Source organism: Trypanosoma equiperdum (genome assembly GCF_001457755.1).
Source record: "Trypanosoma equiperdum strain OVI genome assembly, contig: ctg_1192, whole genome shotgun sequence".
In the NCBI taxonomy this organism is placed as follows: domain Eukaryota; phylum Euglenozoa; class Kinetoplastea; order Trypanosomatida; family Trypanosomatidae; genus Trypanosoma; species Trypanosoma equiperdum.
In genome coordinates, this window is record NW_027123163.1 from 162,428 (window position 1) to 176,779 (window position 14,352).

At 49.4% G+C, this 14,352-nt stretch overlaps 1 protein-coding gene across 1 annotated transcript; it reads right to left on the reverse strand.

The window, feature by feature from the left end:
- Window positions 1-177: 177 nt before the first annotated feature.
- On the reverse strand, window positions 178-14,256 carry TEOVI_000704000 (microtubule-associated protein; the record flags this gene model as incomplete). The annotated part of the gene is made up of 1 exon (XM_067220672.1): window positions 178-14,256. One exon carries the CDS (start codon window positions 14,254-14,256, stop codon window positions 178-180), a length of 14,079 nt encoding a protein of 4,692 aa, XP_067076773.1.
- Between the last annotated feature and the right edge of the window lie 96 nt (window positions 14,257-14,352).

The window sequence follows — 14,352 nt, forward strand, 5'->3', positions numbered from 1 at the left end:
TAAACGCGATAGTACATGAGTTAGTGTGAGGAAAGAATGTCTGACCTCCGAAAGACTAAGGAGCACATAAACTCTCACTTTATACAGTTCGCGGGCTTCACAGTTTTATCGCCACCCTATCGTTCAATGCCCCAAAACAGTCTTCACACAGAAAGATATCCCTTCAACAGCATTTGTTTATTGCGGACGAATTTTCATCATCACTGCAAAAGTGGACGGCGATAGACTAGAATGAGCTTTTCCATTACGTGCGTCGCTATCAGAGGCGATGAGGCTTCTTTTCACAAATAATTTATGCTCTTCAAGCAGGTGCAGGGCCAGACGCCAGAACCCCAGGGGTATGTTGTTACTGCGCTCTGTATTCACTACATGCTGCCTTTGCCATAGTTGATGTGCCGTGTACACTGTCCTAACCAGGCGTTCAAGAAGAAAACCGTCAACAACCACATGCTGTGAGAGGAGCTTCTCGGTGTCTATATCATCCGCGTTAACCGATGTGTCGAACCCACTTTCTCTCTTAGGAGGGTTGGTAAGGGCTTGCAAGGTTCGCCTCAGTGGTTGCTGGCCAGGCGCACCGACTCGTGCGACATATTTGCAAGCCGAGCTCCACTGCCCACACCGGCAAAGAATTTCCAACAGTGTCACGAATGGAACAGAGAGGTCGGCTTTCGGACGTGCGTTGAGAAGGAAAACACCAAAAAGTTGTAATGACTTTTCCCAGAGAAGCAGATCGTTGTCGCAACTGCGTGTGGAAGTTGGCTCGCCGTTTACTTCACCCAACCGTTCTTCCCACGACAGTCCTCTGCCCTGACCCCAATCCCCTTTATCTTCAAATTCGTTGCAATCTTCGGCACCTTCCCCGGAACTGCATGGCAGCAACACCTCACCAAGCGTCAAACTCTCTTTCGGGGCAAAGCATAGACGAACAATATCAAAAGCCTTAGAAACATAATGAACTACAACCGCGGCTGTCACCCCCTCGACCTCCACGTCGGGACAAGCGCTTTTGTAAAAAAGATCCCACAAAACTGACTGCTCCGCGACGGTTAAAGCGAGCAAATACCGCAGCGGTGGAGTAATAAGTTTATCATCCCGTGCGATTTGGCTCAGAACTTCAAGTGTTGGGGAGAGCCTCGTGGAACCACACCCCGCGACCGCTGCAGCAAACACGCGGCACAACAACGACGATGAAATTGGAAGAGAACTGTGAAGCATCATCTGTTGCTTAATGACATGCGCCGCTGCAAGAGCAGTGTTGCGAAGTTCACAAAGGGATTCTTGCGTGGGAATGACGTTTTGCACCAATTCGGGAATCTGGATACGGTCCCCGCCAATATTTTCACCCGAAGAGCGCATGCTCATTTGGAAAATGGACTGTGCATCTTCGCTGAAGGCATGACCTCCAAATGTCCGTGATAAGGCAATGGGTAGTAGTACCCTAACGTCACCTAAAAATTGCTGAGTAACGGCAACAGCATGGGATTCATTACCCATAGTTTTTGGTGTCATAGACGCCTTTTCCGGCAACGTACATAGAATCAGCACTATTGACTCCACGAGACTAGGTTTGAAGCAATGAATGCGACTGAACTGGGTGGACCATTCCAGGAACGATGCGAACATCTGAATACCCTCCTGTGTCTCATCAGCTGAAGCACACCCTCCCTCTTGTGTAGCAAACCGTAGTTTCCATGCCGCATCCGTGATAAGGACAAGTAGTTCCTCGGAGGGAATAAAATAAGGCATTTCTCCCACCTCATATGCGTTCGTTTCTGAGCGTGGTAAGGAAGATATCTTCTGCCCGGTATTACGTCCGGTTCGTGCATAGGGGATTAACGTCATTGCTTTCGCATATTGTAGTATAAGTAAAGGAGGCACAGCAGCTCGTGAGAGTACATGTAGTAACCTCTCGACGTCTCGTACATCCGGTGTACTACCATCTTGAAGTTGAGAAAAGTACAAGAACATTACCGCATCAGCCATCTCAATAGGTTTCAAGCCTTTTCCGCGTTCTTCCAAAAGGAGGAATAATTTCCGATAATGGCTCCGTTGCAGCCGAACGCCTGCAGCCCGCCTCTTTTCAACCAAAAAGACAAGTTTGGCACAATCAACTGACAATTTTTTTTCAACGGTTGAAAGGTATTCCAATTCTTGAAGTTCCATATCATCCGCTAGCAGTTCTGCTTGCCGCTGTGCTACAAGCGGAGGACCACCCAGAAGTGACTCACAGATAACAAGGAATCGTAAGCCATGCTTCTGGTCCATATTATTAATACACGCCACCTTCAAAAGTGACATCGCCTCCTCCGACAATCGAATGCCATGAGGACGCACCAGGGAATCGCACAGTGCTTTCATTGCATTCAATCCCCTGTCACCCGTAAGACTTGCACAATGAAAGAGTGCATCAACAACATCCTGCCTCAGCATACCCTGCTGAGAAAGGTTACACCCTTTGCCAGTACTGAAGAAACAACGACGGAGCTCATTGTTGCTTGCTACCAAAGACAAGGCGTCACACCATAACCCTTTGAGCGCCTCCTGGCATCCGGTCACTGCGGGAACGGGACACTTTTGGAGCTTGTTGAGTATCACAAACGCGTCACGGATGCTAACCATCACGGCGTTAAGTACACTGGCGTGCCGTCGGTGTGGGGGCAATGCATTTAGAACACACAAAAGCAGCAACCGCCACCGCTCAAGCGACGAAACAATATTGGCGGCTGATATATTACCACGAGTGGTTGATGCGGTTCCTATGGGCGTTAGTGCGAGACAGCCAATCATGTGGCACCCCAGCTCCGTGTTACCCCAAAACGCTCCGATCCCCGATGTAGAAGAAACAGATTCTTTCTCCTGCAATCGTTCCAAAACATCCTCAACAAAATGATTAAGCATTTCAAGCTCGTTAAGCGTATTCTGCAAAAGCATTGGTAGATGCTTCTCGGAGGTCTCAGTGTTGACGAAGTTGATAGCCTGACGCTTCATGGAATGCAACCCAGAAAATAACAGTGATAAGGCTTCCGTGCAGATTGAGTCGGCAGTGCTCACGGAATCGCCCAACGGAACTGCTTCAGGTGAAAACAAAAACACATCGCGCGCTGCAGTAACAACAACTCCAAGGGACCCGCTAGCCACCATTAGGTTAACTAGCTGCGTTGCTTGCGCTGCCGTAACGCACGGCCGTCCGATATAGGATCTTGCAGAGACGTACGCTGCGAGGGCTGATAGCCAATCACTGCTTCCGCCGCCAGGTCTGGCGCGAAATATCTCCCGATTGCGCCAAAAAAGTATCGTATTGCGCTGCTTTGTATCTGAAGGAGTTCTAGCAAGCAACTTATACTGTTCGTTGTTCGTGTACAGTGCCTCGTTATACGCAGCTGTGGAGCACAAGAAATCTAACCATTCATTCTTTTCTTCAGTGGGTGGACACAGCTTTACTTTTTGGTATTCACGCTGGAGCGCCCCGCAAAGCCGAGAAGTGGTGGTTGGGAACACGCCGGAAAGGATTTCCACGAGCAGCCGAGCCGCGGTGCGGTTCACGCAAAGCATACGCAATGCTGAGGAGGTAACACCCTCTCTGTCATTCTCCATCTGATTGCCCTCTGCAGCTTCACAAGTGGAAAGTATTTCTTGCACAGTAGCTTCCAAAACACTCAGTGGTCCCTCCACAGTTTTCGGCACATCTCGTTGCACCCACCGAAGTGTCAACCGGAGTGGCTCAAAACAAACGGAATCATTTGTTTGTGCCCTCAGCCATGCCACGGCTATAAAAACCCCTGTCCACTGCGAGCGCTCGGAAAGTCCGCTAGGACAATTAGATGCGACTTCGAACGCGGTTACCGCTAATGTTAACGAATCCGCGGGGAGATTGCGAAAAATAACAACCCGTTCGTAGCACTGAATGTATGTTGCCGGTGCCGCGTACATGCATTCACTTCCGTCCTGCCCACCATGAAGCAACTCGTCATAGAAGTGTACGACGGCACTGTGATGGAACCGCCGTATCAAACTGACGCAGGCGTCGTGAGTTGCCCGAGATTGAAGTAACTGAGGCGCCTGTCTTGCAACAACAGCTGCGTCACCAGTTTGACCATTGCGCAGCAAGTCATGCAGGTGCCGTTCTTTCCTCGATAAGGTCCCGGAGGATTGCTCCCGTAGCATATCATCCACAGTTTTACCAATAAGTGTGCCATTCAGAAGTGAGAGGATCACCCACGGCCCGTTGCTATCGGCAGAGATGGGGAAAACAACTGATGCTGCGTGTTCCAGCATCGCCAAAGTATCGCGTCCTCTAATTCGAGGGTTATCTGTTGTCTGCTGTGCTGCTTCCACAAACCTCAGCAAAGGTTCATATGCCTGTCGCTTGTACATCCGCTGCATTGTCGCGGTCACAAAGGCTGCCTTTGCTTCGCGCAAAATGATATAGGATTTGTCACCATTGTCACTCTTTGGATCCGTCTTCTTCGTTACATCACTTGAGTTCGGCCGATGAAAGCTCAAAGATTGCAGGACAGCGAGGCCATCTATCCATCCCAAATATGGGTGTTTCTGCAGTTTCTTCGTGAGGTCCGCAAGCATTTGGGCGCAGTTTAGGTGACGGACAGAACTGTTACACCCTCTACTAATGAGTTGTACGAAGGGTGGTTTAGCAGCAAGGAAGCGAAGAAATTCCACTAAGACTGCGATTGGGATGGAAGTCATGCTGCAAGCTCCAAGTACGTAGCGTAGCGTTTCCGATAGTGCCTCATCAACTGTACGAAAGTATTGCAGAGTTGAGCCAGCAGAGACTGCGGGGAGGCGCTGCACTAGGTTAAGGGCGGGCACCCACTGATCTAATGGTTGCGCAATGTGGATGGTGCGAAGCGCAAGTTCGGTCGCGCGGCGGCAGTGCTCATTTCCACTTACAACACACCACATATTCTTTTCTGCAGTCCTGGTGATAGAAACAAGGGCTTCTTTCCATAGGTGACGAATAGCGTTAACGCCCCTACTACGAAGGAAAAAAAGCTGCGTCATGATAACTATAAAAAAACGACACCGCAACCCCTCGACACCACACTCGTCGCTGTTGTCAGGCATGAAACGTAACGACCGGCGCCATGGCAGAAGCCTTATCTCTTCAGAACTAGCATGCATGGGAGAAGCGTACGCTTCCTTTTCCAATGACTTCAGCAACCCTTCAGTGAGGCACACATGCGTACTTTGGTTTGGGGTTTTTCTGAAGATGAGGAGAGCGTCTAGCATTCGGCCAAGGCGAAGAAATGGTGGGTCGTAGTGCGGTCTGTTATTCCTATAAAGGAGAAATAGCCTGCAACCACGATGAACAGATTTTAAAGAGTGATACTCTAAAAGAGACAAAGCATCCTCGAGTGGCGCTCGTTCGACCCGGTCCGATTCCACAACGCACCGCCACAGCAGGTGCTCCAACTCCACCTCTTCGATCTCTGACATACCAGAGATAGTGCGGCTCTTTGCAGAGAGCAATGCATATAACTCAGCCATCATCGCTACTGCCTCTGGGGTGTTTAGTGGAACGTACTGGAATCTACGCAAAATTAAGTCGAGGGTTGAACGACACAGCGCACCACAGCTCTTAGAGACACGATATTTTTGCGCCTCGATCAACAAAACTAGCACCTTTTCCAGCATCATCGTTGTGACCACCATGTAGGGGGCAACTGTAGCAAAAACCTGCAGGGCCGCACATATGGCACCGACGTCGCCGTTACCTGAGACGGCCGCATCAAGGATTTTGAATGTGACATCATGCGAAGGTACAACGGCGGCGCTCCACAGTGCTTTTTGCACAACAGTATATGTATCGGGGAATGCGGATAGTAGCGCAGAAAACTCTGCACCCTTCATTTCCTCACCATCCAGAAGCAATATTTCTGGAGTGCCAGCGATCACATCACCACCGTTATGGCTTGCAAGTATTTCGTGCAGTTTGTAGTGCAACCGAACTTCTTGTCGCCGCCTTCTAGTGTCTTGCTTTTTCCACTTACCATTCAAAAAATCCAGCAACATTTCAACTGTTACAGCCTCATCCTGGGAAACTGCTGTCCGTCTTGGCCGCGACGCCAGAATAACCCTGCGAACGCCAGAACCAAATATCTTCTCCAACTCGCTCTCCACCTCACCTGTCACAATATCCACTTCCCTCAACGACAGTTGACCTCCGTCGTATAGTAGGAGAAAGTCTAAAAGCGCGGTGTATGCAGTATCAAGTGTTAATTGCCGTTTATGATGCCATCCCAGAGGATTAACGAAACGAACTGATGCGACAAGGGCCCGTACATGAAACAATAACATGTCCCTTAAATCACAGGGTTGCCTCGACCTACCAATCTCAACTCCCAAATTATCAGGAAAGTTTGACCAACTGGAAGTTTTAACATCGTTAGCTACCAGTAGACGTGTGGCTTCGCGCCGCTGCTCTAGTTTTAGCAGCGACACCACGTGGTCAACAACGACGGTGCGCCGTTCTTCAAGGTCCTCGCGTACCACAAGCAACTGCGTGAGAGCAACCACTCCAGTTGTACTAACTGGTGCATAACCCGATAGGAATGAGTGCGCCCCGGAAGGCGGTTCAGAAATGCGACTTGTGCGTGGGAAAATAGCATCCACAAAGTTACGAATAACATCATATACTCCTATGTTGGCGTGGCCCGACCAATGACACGGTTCCCGTGACCATCGTTTGATAGCGAGAGAGGCAAATTGATCAACAACGAGTCCAGCGGCTGTTCCACGCACATATAGCGGAGCCGCCGTACTGTCCTCTACCTTCACTTGTGTGCTTCGCTCTGGTGACACCAAAGTGAAATAAGCAACTCCCCTCAAAATGTAACCCTGTAAAATGTCAAGCAAGCCGATGACGTCGAAAAATCGTGCCTTCTCTCCACGAAAACGGGAAGATGCGGCGACACACTGTTCCATTAGCCAACAAATTGCTTTGGGGTGGCGAACTTGGCAAGCATCCACCTTCACTGAATTACTACAAAGAACCCCATCGACATACCGACGACAACGCGACAATTCCAACGACATAGGCGGCCACAACGAAATCCACGTGGTATCATCACGCACTAATCGAATCGCCAAATTAATATGGTCATCAAAGAAAGAACTTTCACAAACCTGTACATGCCAATGTTTCTGCAGCCCAAGTTTGCGAATAGCAGCTCCCGCAACGTCGACACACCTTTTTCTAAACAGTGCTTCATCAAAATGTCCCTGCTTCTCTTCCCACTCACGATTCCGGCTACCACCACAAACAATAGCAGTGTGCGCAAACATCTCAGCAATAAGCTGCCGTTGTTGTTGGGTGCCATTCTTAGAAATAAATGATGAATCCCCACTACGTCTTAGCGAACCCACTGCCAAAACGACAAATAACGCTGCTGTATTGTGATCGAGAGGGGCTTCCGCCACCCCTTCTACGTCAGTCGACTCCTGAAGGCCGCCAAACTCCACGCGACGGATGCACAAAACATTCCACATGCTGATCACAGCGTCTAACAGCGGTGGTGGGCCGTTGAGTCGTTTGAGAACCGCGTGAGCGACCTCCTGCATGCTGCGACAACATCCAGCAATAAACAAAAGCAACTCACGCTCCTCTTTCACAGGCCCCCCACTACTGAAAAGAGCATAAACGTATTGTAGACAACTGAAACCGCTACTCACGGCGAGGAGAGTGTCTTCAACAGTTACATCTGTTATATAGCCATCCCCACGCAGCACAGTCATTATGGTTTTACAGTCGTAGGGGAAAGGAATAACGAAATCTGACCCGTTTGACCCATTTGCACCCACTCTTTCCGACTGTTCTCGCCGAAGTTCCTTGGCCCAAGACATGCCAAACAACGCCCGTGGAAAGTTCAGTGTAACTGAGCTAGCAGCAACTGTGGTGGCAGGCACGGTCGCCGAGTTCTCCACAGAGAAGGAGGTGGTGGGAGGTGTTTCCAACGCCATGGAGGGCGACACCAAAAGAGGTTGAGTCTCTTCACTTTGGAGCCGCCGTCCCAAAGCTGTTGTGACCTTCAAAGTAGCGTAACTCCAAATAATAAAGTGCTGAGTGTCATTACTTATAGCTTCCCACGGCCACAATGCAACGCAGTCGACTATCCACGAATCAAATGTATCACGATCCCGGCCCCGTTGCTTTTGGGGTGAAGTTCCGATCCCATGAGATAATGATGCCATACGTTCACAGGCTACAAACTGTACGGACGAATCACAACTCAAAAGTGTCCCCAAGACGCGTTGTCGGCCCTCTCTGTCGTGTTTTTGCCGTGCGTTTCCCAGCACTATAGATGCAGCCTGGAATATCTGTTGATGCCGACGCTGCACTAACAGGCGCAACGGCGACGAATCGGGTCCCCGATATTGTGGGGGCGCAAGGCTGCTGCAATTAAAGTGAGCATTGAGGTCCGACGTAGCCCGCAACAGTTCGACATAGTTTTGCTGCAGACCGGAGTGATGTTTATCATCCCTGCGCCCCTCCGAACAAGGTGACCCACAACGAACCTCAAGGAGCGTTTGAAGTGCCACACCCCGGGGCCAAGGTCCACATGATTGGATGGCAACTGCTAGCCTTTCCCAGAGTTTCGCCTTACTAACTAGAACCTCATTTGCATCACTCACTTCTTTTCGCTGCGGCTGCGACAAAACCAATGAACAGCCACGCGCTGCGGCGAGTGCTAAGTCCCATCTGTTCGGTACGGTGGCACCCACTGCATTAATAACAGAAAACACCACCTCCTCCGCATGCAGACTAGTATACTCATCACGTTGCCTGTTGGTTACAAGCACACCGAGAACGAGAAGCTCCACCAAATTCTCACCCGAACAAATAATCATTCGCAGCAACTCGGATACCATGGTAATGCGCATCGCCGAAGGTAAGAAATAGAGAAGGAGCTGCTCAGCATTTGCGATAAATTGTGGTGTGAACGGAACCAGCGATTTCATAACGCGGTGGATCAAGGAGGGAGAAACGCCCAAGAAGATCAACCAGACGACCACAAGGACTGTCAAAAGAGATGCATCTCCCTGCAGCAACTCCCTTGCTTTAGCATCAAATGGAAGAATCAATACAGCGTCCTGCAGAAAATTGTTCGGCATCGATATAGCTGATTCTAGCATTATCAGCGCGACAGCCAATGTTGCGCTTTGAAGAGAATCTGTGGTATTGGAAGTTTGGTAATCCACGGCATGTACAGCTGCTTCTTTGAGTAGGTTGTTGAATTCAACGTCTTTGATAGTCACCCTGCGAAGAACACTATCGAGTACCCGAAGAACCATGCGCGTGCTCCACGTCACACCAAAATTGGAGGTACCAGCACCTTCAAAAACAAGCCGACTTAGGGAATCACACAATCTTTGTAGTTTAAACATACATTTTTCCTTGTGAGAAGACTCCCCCCAAGCAGCGCACGTTCCTGTCGCCTTCGCGACAAGTTGAATCAGGAAACGCACGTGTTCTGTATGTATGAAAGAAATTGAAGAGCCTCCCACTTCAATTTTGTTCACCTCCGCGGTGCGTGCGAGCGGAAGAATCCAAGCGGAAAGTAGTTTGACATACGAGAATACATATTCAGCTGCCTTATGTGCCATACATGCAAATGTTCCCTCAACTGTAGCACTCAAGCTACCACTAGGGTGCCCACCAACCGCCAACTGCAACAACGACTGCCGAGCGTAGAAACCAGAAAGAATTCCTTGTAAAGATACCGCACCGTACACAACTGTTGAGTAGGATGCGGTAAAGTCAGCACTGTCGGGAGGACAGGTTGGTAATTCACGAAGTTGTTGCAGCATCAAGGCAGCACCAGAGAGAAATGCAGAAAGTGACGGGTGCTTTCCAAAATGTCGGCAAAGCGTGTAAATGATGGCATCAAAAGAGCATGGAAGTAATTCTCTACGAAGTGAGTGCACGTAGGAGGTTTCACTTACACCTTCTCCCAGTTTGTGTATCATATGCAGACGATGGCACGTTTCATCGAGCGCTTTCGTCACCACATCTTTCAAAAGCGAGTCTACCGCTTCGATAGCTGCTGCGTTGTTTTCAGTGACAAACAACGAGGGACAAAACGGCGAGAGATTACTGCTTTTCCGGGCAGGAAACTTACGCCCGACAGAGCATCCCGCTAACGAATAATGTAGTACCTTAAGCCAAAACAAACTGGCAACTGGCACAACATCACCGAATTGTTGTTGTAACTCTTCCACATGCACCATCAAAACCTCAACGAGTCCTGAAAAGGATGCCTCCTCGGAAGGTGCCTCCGACCCTGCACAACTCTCACTAGTAACATCGGGAGGAATCGACAAAAGCACTCCAACGAAACTCGATATATCTCGCAGAAACCGGGTGTGGCTTTTAACCAAGTGGTCAAGTAAGATATGAAGCACAGAGAGCGCACGGTGCCGCATCCCCCGTTTCATAGCGCAGGTGAAAATCGGAGTGATAGTCGTGTGATAACCTTTGTCATTGTAGAAAGGAATGCCAGACGTTATTCGGATATTGCCTCCGTTAGAATCCCACGTTGCTGCGCTCCTAAGGCTGAAAAGCACGACACAGACTCGTACAAACACGCTATTTTCTCCAGACGTGTTATGCTTCGAATCAAGATAAAGCGCCGAGTCGTGCATACTCAACACATCCAGCAAAACAGTTAGTAACCACGACGTTCCTTCATTCAGTGTGGCGTGGCCTCCATCCACTTCAACTACCTGCTCATCATTGAGACCCATCACACACAACTCCAGAAGTCTCAGCATGCTCTCCTCTGGAACTCGAAGACCCATCCGCCTCCTGCGAAACTCCCTGTAAGCGGAGGCCGCAGATTTCACATCATGGGTACGATGACACAAATCAAGCATATGCGTCAGTTCCACTATCTCTGAATGTAGCTCCGGTGACTTGTATATGAAGCTCCGGTTGAGTAAGGAATACGCCATTTCTACGTCACCTCCACACCCCTGCAGCACCGTTTTCCAAATAAAGGTAAAATCCACCTCCTTGACAACAGGCACCGGCCAAGCTTGAAGCGCTAGAAGTATAATATGTCTCACCTCGTGCAACACAAAACACCGTCGTTGTTGATCTTCTGCCGTACTTGCGTCCTTATTCTCCTCACACGAAGTGTCATCCCCGCCACGCCTATTACATTCCTTTCCTTGATTAGCTCTTTCCTTGTAATGGTGGCCCTGCCCCCTATGGCGAGGACTTCGGTGCTCTAGATGCCTCACACGCCGCGCACACGCCGTCAACGCCGCTTGTGCGATCCCTCGACTTTGCTGGTGACCCAACGCCAACAACGCAATGCGTACGAAGGAAAGTGGAGCGTGTGCAAAAGCAAAAGAAAACCCTGCTATGTCGTGACTACTCAGCAGCCTCGCTTCATACTGTGTGAACAGAGACACTGCGTCAACCCACTGTTGCTGCTGCTTCAGTGAATCGACCGTTTCAAACAAGTCAATATGCTCACTCTCGCTCAACGGAAGCTTCTTTGCCGGTGTGACGCTTCGTTCAGTTGCACCGCGGTAGCGTAAAGCAGCTTCACTAGCAGTTTCAACAACTTGCAAGGCCTCCCGCCACCGCGGAGGGGTTGTTTGTGAGACCAACACGTCCATAATATACACGAGAGTGGTGCTCTTGTTAGTCGAATTATTGACTGCCACCACTTCATTACAATCACCTGCTATCGGATTGTGACACGGTTTTTGAGCACAAATAGAAATAGTCGCTTCAGCGAAAAGGGCTAGAGATAGTTCCCACATCTTTTCGCTCGGTTCAGTGCCTTCGAGAATGTTGACCGCGAGCCGTGTTTTTTCATTTGGGGGAAAGACACCACTTTCGTGCACAAGAGCGGCGACAGCAACCCGGCACAATTGCCACCTTTCCTTCTTTTCTTTAGTTTTCATTTGAAGTCTCTTGTTTTTTGTCAACCTTAGCATATGCTCCAGCAACCCCTTTACACGATAGTCCGCTATGGACTTAACGAGTGTGCCCAGCGTGGCAGTGATGTCGGGCACGGAGACTGAGTTTCTTTCCATGTGAGTATGCGCAAGCATGGAAGCTAAATCGTTTACACTCTCTTGACGCTTCAGCACTTCTGATAGCCCGGGGACTACAACTGAGGAGTCAGACCCCATGCGAAATTGAGTGGGATTGTCATCTCGATGTTGGTGGTAAAAACGACCACCCTCTCTGAGAGAGACACCACAAATATCCACGGTAAACCGTCTGCTGAGAAACTCCACTAGTTGCTGTATTTGCTTCATGGATTCGTCACTGACAGGAGATAGATCTTCCGTAATAATGTCATCGTCAACGTTAACGTGTGGGTCCCGCTTACGGTTGCGACGGTTTTTATTTGTCGACTCATCGCCGCTTTGGGAAACCACCCAGGTCTTTCCTGCTTCACTTTCTCTATGTATGCGGTCCACGTAATTATCGGCGCCGAACCACATTGCCAACGCTGACGTCTCAGCAAAAAGCTCTCGTAGAAGCTCTTGCCAAGCGATGCATACACGCAGTTCATCCCCTTGTGCTTCTTTTTGGACATGGCGAAGAAACAAAGTGCTATTTGGAAAAAACACATCAGTCCAAAATTTTCTCCGCATCGCCGTACGAACAGAATTTGCGTCGAAAGAAAGTGAATCGGCAGAGCACTTTGAAACATCGCCGAAAGTGGGTTGCCGAATAACCCGGCATCCATCGATAACACGACAACTATTAACGCATGCGGTCATAATTGTTCGGACGGTATCGACAACAACCCCAACGATAGCATCTCTCATTTCAACCTCGTGCTCATGAGTAAGGGCAGCAATCACAAGAGCGCCGTGCGACATCAACAGCTGCAATACACGCTGCGCGTACTTGAGTTCAGAGTTGTCCAGCAGGCACACTGAGCAATCCTTCTCCCCATCCCCACCGTCCAGTAGCACTAAACGTGCCGAAGCACACAACCGTATCAATGTGGTGGCATCCTCCTGCAAATGCTTCTCCTCGCTCTTCCGGGGTAGCAGATGTGGGGAGCACCGGAACTCAAACTGTCGCCTCCGCTGCTCAACCTTCAAAATAACCAAGTTAAGAACTGCCCTCCATTTCAATAGTTCTGTGTCGACTGCTGCACCCCAGTTTTCTCTTAGCTGTGCACACCACAAGAGTAAGTTCGCCGCATTGCACTCGAGGAAATGTGAAGGTGCCGTATCATCCCTTTTAACATCTTTTCCCTCACTCATCATGTAAGTGGGTAGATCGCGAATTACACAACCGTCAAGCATCTGTTCCAAAGCGATTTGAAGAACGTGTTCCATTGCTTGGGGCCGAAGGCTAGCGTTGTTGGCGACCGCAGATATCAGTGAGTTTAAACTACAGCGCTCTGTCAGGTTATCGCAAACTCCGTTTCCCTCTACTCCTACCTCCCTTGGTGTGCCTTCGTGGTACGTGCAAACACGCAGTAACGTATATACTGCATCTTCCCACGATGAGGTGAAGCAGTCTGACATCTGCCCCTGTAACTTCAGCCAATGGGACTTATTACCAGGACCATCGGCCTGATCTGAAGGTTCAAACACATCACGCACGCCAAGAAGCAGTTCAACTTGAATTACTCGAGTTTTCGTGTGTGGTCCTAAATTACACAAATCAACAGCGCGAACTGACGAGTGCTCCTCCGTAAGTGATGCATTTGCCAGGAGAATATTCCTTGCGAACATTAACTGTTCCCTTCGCTTATCAGTCTCGAATGTTGAAAATTCGTTAGAGTTACTACTTTGTCCACTCCCATGCTGTTGCCAGCTGTCCATAGCACGCAGAGCACTACGTACAATATCAGGCTCAAGCTGCAGCCTTTGTTCAGTGGCGTGTCGCACAAGCATCACCACCGCTCGCCAGCTCCCCATGCTGATAACGGCCTCTGACGCAAGAGCGGCGCCAAGCAGTACGTTACACAAATCCTCATCATCTTTTTTAATATCAGTAGTCACTGCACCAGTGCCCGCAGTTGTGGGGGTAGTTTTTTCATTCACTGCGATGAACTGACTACTTAAACGGAGGACAAATTCCCACTGTCCGTTAGCTACTAAAAATGGGAAAAGTGTTTTGTATGGGAGGCTGCGAAGCGAGGTTCTGGCTTTCTCACACCCACGGAGCACGCGTAAACAGGCGCGCCAGTCACCGCAATCAATATGTTTGGAAAAATATGTCGATAGAGAGTCACGTAGCCGTCCGGCCATAAAAGGAAAGTTATTATTCCTCGTATTGGTGTGCTGCGCTAATGTAAACGAAAATACGAAAAAAAAACTATTAATTAGATCAAATCCAAAGAATAT